The sequence below is a fragment of the Propithecus coquereli genome, unplaced genomic scaffold (assembly GCF_000956105.1).
Source record: "Propithecus coquereli isolate 6110/MARCELLA unplaced genomic scaffold, Pcoq_1.0 Scaffold456, whole genome shotgun sequence".
Classification (NCBI taxonomy): Eukaryota; Metazoa; Chordata; class Mammalia; order Primates; family Indriidae; genus Propithecus; species Propithecus coquereli.
The window spans coordinates 381123-390286 of record NW_012150352.1 but is presented as its reverse complement, the minus strand read 5'-3'; the positions used below and the strand labels follow the sequence as shown (position 1 = coordinate 390286).

General features: G+C 35.5%; 1 protein-coding gene across 1 annotated transcript in view; it reads right to left on the bottom strand.

Annotated features, from left to right (window-relative positions):
* The window catches only part of CPNE8 (copine VIII), a 247662-nt gene that overhangs the window by 11978 nt on the left and 226520 nt on the right, over positions 1 to 9164 (bottom strand). The window contains exons 17-19 of the mRNA XM_012654995.1: positions 7471 to 7573; positions 5175 to 5232; positions 252 to 325 (exon numbers count right to left, since the gene is read on the bottom strand). Of these exons, the coding sequence (XP_012510449.1) occupies positions 252 to 325; positions 5175 to 5232; positions 7471 to 7573 (235 nt within the window). The remainder of the gene's footprint in view (positions 1 to 251; positions 326 to 5174; positions 5233 to 7470; positions 7574 to 9164) is intronic.

Here is a 9164-nt window from a genome sequence, read left to right as displayed (position 1 = left end):
TTTTCCACCTTTCTAACCATAATCTATGGGGGAAATACAAAAATATATACAATATTTTTGGTGTGTTTTTACTAAGTTCATTTACCCTGAATACCTATAAGCTCGAAATATATTTAGTCTTTGTTAAAGACTAGACAATGAATAGATAAGCGTCATTAAAAAATCTATTATATTTCTAGCTTCTAATTTTGTTAAAGATCCCAATGATATTTTCTGGTAATAGTAAAATAGAAAAAGGTTTAATTTCTTACCTGCACAATGTCCCTTTCAGCATATTTTCCTCTGGAGGAGACTCTTACATCATCTCCATCCAATTCGACCATTGCTTGAAAAGGAAATGTGATCATTTTATCCAGTACATTTTAGCCAAATACTAAAACAATGCGGGCAATAAAAAAATCAGTATGTATGAAGTAGCAATGTGCGCTATGTAAAGAAAAAAAGCTGTTTAATCCCTTCATCTATCATTCATTTCTCTCACAAAACTTGACTGTGTACATGTTTTACAGATGAGGAAAGTGAGCTAAGACCCGTGTAATCCTTTGAAAGATGGGGCGAGCCAATACATTAAGGAACAGTCTACAGGTCCATCTCCCCCCACCCTACTAGTTCTAAACTGTTAGTTATATGCTTATATGATTGATTGGGTAAGTGATGTTAATCCATCAAATTTTAATTTTTCTTTCTAATTTGAGAAACTTGATACCACTCATCATAAAATTTTCAATAACTTGATCTTCATTCTCATTGAGGCTACAACAAAGCTATATTTATATTTTTATTATCCACATTGTCAAAATTTTACTTTATAAATAGACATAAAAAACAAAGAAACATTTTCTTTGCCCCTATAATGACTGGAGAAAATATCATTTTTCTGAAGTATGATTTTTTTTATTGGTTAAGAAATAATTTCACCATTACCTAGATCAGTTGGTATTTGGAAATGCTGTGATATAATGAGACAGCTGGTGATACAGTAATGCTATGCTGCAATTAAGAACATTTTCCAGAGTTTATTAAGTTTTCAGTGAGAATTCGCTAAATAATTAATTACATGAGGAATGCTAATTTGTGCTTAAAGTATAATTCTATTACTGATAATTCATTTTGTATACACATGACATTCACCAGACTCCAGAGAGCTACTTGCAATTATAATCTTTGCCTCCTCACCCCCCATCCCAACCCCAATATTGCTCATTCAGAACACAATCCTTACCTACTCACTATGTTCTTCAGTGCTTAAATGATGTATATCGGATAAAAACATTGTTTCCAATTTTACCTTTCTACACATGCTCATGAGTCAATGTTTGAGCTGAAACATTGCTAGTACACATAATTGACAGAGAGCCACGACTTAATAATTTGCTTAGATATGCAATATATCATAATTCTATAAAAGGTGTGCATTACCAACAATAAGGGAATTAATTATTCAAAATACAAAAGAACTTTTTCCTCCCCTACTTCTTGTGAGTATAAATAGGAGAATCTATTATTCTCAAATATTTTCAATAATTAATTTCTATTTAATCTAAATTTGCTTTCACAAATTTCATATCACTTTGAGACATAAATGTACATCCATAGTGATATGTCAACAATCCCAGAAACTTCTCCAATATTTTCTAATATGTTAATAACTTGTAACAATTACCCTATACTCAGTCTAAAAGGGAAACAAGAACTAGATGATAACTTAGGTCTCACCTTCCACAGTCCACTACAATCTCTATTGATTTTTGTGAGTGTTTCATTTCAATTAATGAAGAAAAGGACAGTTATTCAGGCAATAATACTATATTAGAATGAGATCCTATAAGATATCTTCCACTTTTCAGCATGCCATTTGGGTTAAAAGACTGCAGGCAGCAAGGATGGGAGGCTACACTTTTGAGAGCAAAGAGAAGGGAGATGGTATGTAATTGGTAGTGGAGTTATGTCCACTCTTTGGGTTTTTTAGACCATCTGGTCCTCAATGAGGCAAAGATTATGAGCCCATTTCTCATCCGTATCTATGCATGGAAAGTATGCGAGCAACAGAGCTGTGTTTCTTTCTAGCCATGGGAGACACAAGGAAGTTCGAATTCCTTCTATTTATCCCCTTCTCTTAACTCAGATCAAAGCAGAGAGTCAAATGCTGTTTTAGTTTGACTTCTTGACTGTCTTTTCAGGATAAGGAAATCCTGCTTGGAGAAATATTTCTCCTTAATGAAGGTATTTTATTTAGGTGTAAAAAGTCCTTGGGAAAATTATGCAGAGAGTTTTTAAATGTTCTTATTAAAATGCAGAATTAAATTGAAATACTCATTAATACTTTATTCTTGGCCAGGCACGGTGGCTCACGCCTGTAATCCTAGCACTCTGGGAGGCCAAGGCGGGCGGATTGTTTGAGCTCAGGAGTTTGAAACCAGCCTGAGCAAGAGCGAGACCCCGTTTCTACTAAAAATGGAAAGAAATTAATCGGACAACTAAAAATACATAGAAAAAATTAGCCAGGCATGGTGGCGCATGCCTGTAGTCCCAGCTACTCGGGAGGCTGAGGCAGAAGGATTGCTTGAGCCCAGGAGTTTGAGGTTGCTGTGAGCTAGGCTGACGCCATGGCACTCTAGCCCGGGCAACACAGTGAGACTCTGTCTCAAAAAAAAAACAAAACTTTATTCTTATTTCCTGTATCTTCAAAGAACAGATGACAAAATATTGTATTTTTTGCCCATAAAAACAATGTCTTTTGCGTTAAAAATGTGTAGATGTTGGATTTCTGTTTTTACCTACACCAGTTTACACATGTGATATATAAACTTACTCTATGGTAGACTTGGAAGTGCCATGTGAGGCTCTTCTGATAGGAGAGCAGCAATTTGACTATAAGTCAAAGATTTTTCTGTATTAAATGTGCGTATTCTGTCCTTTCCTTCTTAGCCATGGAGAGAAGAGATGTGTTTTGAGAGGAAAAAAAGAAAAATAGAGAAGCATCTATTGTTTCCTAGCAGAAAAGTCTACTTTTCTAGTACTAGGCCTGGAATTTTTTTCCATCCTATTAAAACTTCAATCATGTTGAAGCTTCCATCATGTTGAAAACAGAAACCAGGTGTTCTAGGACCCTAATTCCCTGTTCACATGCTTCTAGAGGAAAATTTCACTCTAATTTTTGAGAGGAAATTCTCCTGGGAAGGTACCTTTCCTTTTTACCTACAATCTTCACTCATATTTTTGCATGGAAAGAACAATTCATAGGATTACTAATATTAGGAGAAAGAATGGAGCTTGGATCTCTCTCTTTTGGAGCAGCCTATCCTAAGGCTGGATGCAGTTTCTCTCTGTGGCATGCTTAATAGGCAAAGCTCTGCCTCTGTAGGGAGGAGGCCTGGAGATAAGAGTGAGGTCATTTAATCTTGGGGAGGGAAAGCAATGAGAAGTGTGACTCTGTCCACAGGTGAACCCAAATTCTCAAATTCTGCACTGCTAGCAATAAAGCTGATATGCTTGTCTGAGTTATTCCTGAATATATTTTTTTCCAGTTAGTTCACGACCTCAGAGAGGGAAATGATGAAATTATTATACTCAAAACCCTAATGAATTCATGGGGAACAACAGAAAGGAAGAAAATAAATAGCTGTGGCTCTTGGATGAGGATAGTACCCAAATAGCTGTGCCTGCTACTCTACATAGAAATATATAACCAGAAACATACACCAGGAAGGGTCAGTGGCTTTGTATTCAAGTATCATGTGTGGGGGCTCTTGAAGAATAAGAGCTGACTGAGGTTTACCCATGTCTGAGTTCCTATATTTAATGGTGGACTTCCATAGGCATCTGGGAGAGCTGAGATGTACCCATGAGAGGTGCATCCTTCAGAGGCAAAAGCAAATAGAAGCCAAAGAAGAAAGCACGAGTTATTTTAGCCTAGCAATCAGTGAAGTCTCTGAATCGCAGTTGATCGATCATTGATTAATGCAGATCATCAAGTGCACAGAGCATTGACAAGAAAGATGTCTTAGCATTCCTGACTCCTGAGAGGAGTCTCAAATTCCTGCCTGGAGTACAATGCAAACAGATGTGAATACTCAGAGATAGAAAAAATCTTAGCAGAAGCTGTGGCAGTCAGAGCTAAAAGATTTTTGCTTTAGAAACTGTATGATTATAATGATGAAAAGGATGACTAGCCAAGCATAGAGTCTTAGGGAGTCCAGGGTCAGCACTCTTGCTTTGCCTTGGGTACTTTACCTGAGACTGGCAGATACGTATTACCTTTACGGACGAGGGACGCTGGTTAAATAAGAATCACCCCAGTGATAACCATAGTCTAGTTAGCCACCTATGAGTCTAAATTAACTAGTACCTGACCTAATGTTATTTCAAACATTCTAAAACGATTCTCATTTCCAAAGTCACAAACTAATCTGTCCTTGTTAATATAAAAACACCTGAACCAGGTGAATGTTACATGGCCATGCACTTGCTGTCTAGTACAGAGTTTTCTTAAAGGAATTTACCAGATGACTAGGAACAGATTATCCTTTAAAATGTTTACCCAGTCACTTAATTGACATTTGAACAAGGTCTGAGCCCAAACGGAAAACTACCCAGTAAGGCAAATTAGCATAATTATATAAAGTCTCATTAAATTTCAGCTGGTCAGTTCCATTTTCATTTTACTTTGTTCTCTCATATGTCAGAACTTCTTTATTTATAAGGCTAATGTCTATCAACTAGCCAGGGTCTGAAAACCCATTAAATTAGCATATTCTGCTTATGTTAACATTTCTTTTCACAACCTAATGATTTATTAATTTAGCACTCATCCTTAAAGGTTTTTAGTGAACACAGAGGGTGTTTTGCCTTGGGAACAAAAATTCAATTTATCACTCTGTCAGTCTTAAGAAATGTTATTTTGAGGTACAAACTATGTCTAATGAAATAGAAAGCTGAATGCTGAATGAATCTTTAAACTAGAGAGAGAATGTCCCACTCAAAACACAGGATCTTTTAATTTGCTTATGTTAATAGATATCAAGAGCTATCTATCTATATGTATGTGGATGTTCTATACAAACCCAAATGCAAGTCACATCCTTCTATATAGAAAAGAATGATAGAAACCTAAGAACATGATACATAAGATTAAATAAACTCCCAAGGAATCCTATTGAAATTTTACTACTCACCATCAAATTCTGCTGGTCCAACACCTACTATAATTATTGACATTGGAAGTTTTGAGGCCTTCAAAGAGAATACACAATTAGGTTTCAATTAAGAAATCAAGTTCTTAAGAAAAGAATTAAGAAATAATATCCTGAGTTTTATTTCACATATTTTTCACAGATGTTCTTTAAAATAGTTTTGAACATAATGGTTAACACAGAATAATATACTTGATTATACTCTTATCCTTTCTAAACTATCTACATATGTTAATGCAGTGAGACATTCTTCAGGAATAACTAGCCCTGGATAAGAGCAAACAAAAAGTAAGGAGCATTTACTTTCACTTGCTACTCTCTGCCAAAACCTTTCTAAGCTGACTTTGAGTATCTTTGGCCTCTTTTTCATGTTCTTTCTCCTCCAAAAATCTTTCAGTTACTAATGGGGGAAAATGGTACCAGATTTGTGAAATAGTAATAGTACCATACTCTACCTCATTTATATATCCAAGGTTAGAAAAGAAATTTTCATAGTAAATGAATAAACATAAATGATCATCACAGAAAGTTATTATTAATATTATTAATGTATGTACTAAATATCTATGAGATTGTGAGGGAGACTAAATATTTGATATTGTAACATGTTTTTCCACCATATGTATCACTTCTATTACATCATCACTTTAAGTAATTTAATGGTATGAATGTGAGATACAGCAACAGATAGATGGCACACTATAGCAACCACATCTTCAGCTATGAAGGTCTCTGAATTATGAGTAATTATTCCTCGGTGCATCATGTCCTATTAGTTAAACCTAAATTATTAAGTCCATATTTTAAAATGCATATTAATGCCGCCAACCAGAGCATAACGGAAATCAAGACGAATTCAACCCAAGTGTGTGTTTGCTTAAAAAGCAACAAACATACAAATAAACAAATTGTAAACCTTTATCTCCCCTTATTTTTATGTTGGTTTTTCTAAGAATATCTATAAAGCATTTAATTTTTCCCCACATGTAACTATTTTTTCATACTCCAATCAGCTCATTATATTTCTCTATGCTGCTAATAATTACGAGGTTTGATAAATAATTCATTCATGCAACCTATGTTTATTAAATGTCTACTTCGTGCCGAACATTGCTAAACCTAGATATAGATAGGTGAGTAAAAACAGTTACAATTTTGTAGATTACCACCTAGTAAACACAGATTGTGTAGATTAATCTAGAAAAGAAGACAATTAAATAATCTTTAAAAAATCATACAAACATATAATTAGAAATTATAATGAGAAGGATAATTTTTTTTTTTTTTGAGACAGGGTCTCACTCTGTTGCCCGGGCTAGAGTGCCGTGGCTTCAGCCTAGCTTACAGCAACCTCAAACTCCTGGGCTCAAGCGATCCTCCTGCCTCAGCCTCCCAAGTAGCTGGGACTACAGCCATGCCCGGCTAATTTTTTCTATATATATTTTTACTTGTCCAGATAATTTCTTTCTATTTTTAGTAGAGTCGGGGGTCTCGCTCTTGCTCAGGCTGGTCTCGAACTCCTGACCTTGAGCGATCCACCCGCCTCGGCCTCCCAGAGTGCTAGGATTATAGGCGTGAGCCACCACGCCCGGCCTAGCAGGATAATTTTTGAATCAATCCAGCCCCTATGCAGTTCTATAGAATGGAGATCAGCTAGCATAGTTCTCCTATAACTGGAAAGTAAAGGTTAAGAAATAACCTGTACAAATTATAAGATTATATACAGATAGATCAAACTAATAGAGGTGAACATATGAAGGTGATGCTACTATCTTTCTTTTTGAAGCAATCATTTCTTTTTCTTTTTCTTTTTTTTTTGGAGACAGAGTCTCGTTCTGTTGCCTGGGCTAGAGTGCCGTGGCGTTAGCCTAGCTCACAGCAACCTCTAACTCCTGGGCTCAAGCAATCCTTCTGTCTCAGCCTATCGAATAGCTGGGACGACAGGCATGTGCCACCATGCCCGGCTAATTTTTTCTATATATTTTTAATTGTCCAGCTAATTTCTTTCTATTTTTTTAGTAGAGATGGGGTCTTGCTCTTGCTCAGGCTGGTCTCGAAGAATTTTTTTTTTAACTCAACTATTCATACTCCTGATTGATCCTCATGGATGAATGGTATGGTGTGTATGAGTTGTCTCGATAAGGTTGAGGATGTGATCTGCTGCAAAGGCACGGGTGTTCTATTTTAATGTTAAGTCAACTAAAAGAGACTCTGGTCTCACTCTGAGTACTACCATCCTGTCACTCAACCAGCCTGGTACTGAGCGACCACTACTCACGTTAACTATGGACTCCTTAGTTTGAGCCATATCTGAGATAACGCCATCTGTAACAATCAGGAGCACAAAATACTGGGAGCCGTCCTTTACAGAAGCAGCATACCTGAAAGGCAATGAAAAGGTAAGGAATATTACAGAAAATAAAACAGTTCCTCTCTATGTGCTGGCTGCTAAATGCAATTTGGAATAGTCAACAAACCTTTTAATCTTAAGAAAATATTTAAACATATGTTAGAAGTCTATCTTATGTAAACTCTCAAATACACATTTTTCTGAATAGCACACTAGAGTTAACTGCAACATTAGTCCATGCCAGTAGGCAGAAACATCTGTCTTAGGAGTTCATTAACTAATAAAATGTGAGAAGGAGATGAAGTGCTACTTAGCACAAAGGAAAGGACATAGCTTTTGGAAATAAACATTTCCTGGCTAAGCAACACATTATGTGAATGATTATCTGTAAATCACCTAAGCTATCTGAACTTTATTTTCTTACCTTTAAAATTGAGATAAAAACACTTACACCTTTGTATTATTGCATGAATTAATAAAGAAATTGTATGTATGGTACTCAACATATAAAAGGATTCTATAAATGGTAGTAATAATCAAAAATGCCTTTTGTTTTGGAACTACATAGAGGTAAAGGATGCACAATATTGTGAATGTACTAAGTGTCAGTGAATTATATACTTTTAAATGGTTAATTTTATTATGGGAATTTCACATTAATAAAAAAATGCTGTAGAAGAATGTTTTTTGACACATCTACAGTCAAGTTCTTAATACATGTTAAATCAATGAGAGAATAATTATACCAAAGTAAAAAATTATGTATATATTAAAAACATATTCTAGCACTTAAATAAGTTTATTAGAATTCTTGCCAAATAATACACAGTAATTTAGAGGAGAATTTTATGAATATGTTATATTTTATTATATTTCTCCTTTCTCGTAGTGCTCTGCATTCTAGGTACCTAGATTATATTTTCAATAAGCATACCTTTTATAATTTTTGTACATGACTGGTATGTAGTTCATGTCCAGTGATGAGTAACCATTATGGTTCTCTTAGGAGAGAGGAGAGTAAACAAGACCTTGATCTATGTTTCTAAAAAATTATCAAGTAGATTACAGAACAATTGGGTTTCAAAATACTTTCATTGATTGGCCAATGAAATTCCTTTACGTCCTGAAGGACCCCAAGGGATCCCATCTGAACAGGTTAGAAACAGAGAAATAGCATAATATGTCAGGACACAACTTATTTCTTGGGCAGCAGAATTAATGATCATGTGAAGAAGAAAACTACTTGTCAACTTTCCCATGGACTACAGAAACTAAGATTTGTTCATGCTACTAATAAAATACTGGTAATTTTGTAGATTGATAAAGAGAATACAGTAAGTGGCATATTCACATGCTGTAAAGAGCATGTTGAACGGGTTCCATGATGTACTGTAGAGTCAAAAATACCCCCATAGTACTGAACAATTGATCCTGGACATAAAAGAATTTGTATTGGCCGGGCGTGGTGGCTCACGCCTGTAATCCTAGCTCTCTGGGAGGCCAAGGCGGGCGGATTGTTTGAGCTCGGGAGTTCGAAACCAGCCTGAGCAAGAGCGAGACCCCGTCTCTACTAAAAATACAAAGAAATTAATTGGACAACTAAAAATATATAGAAAAAATTA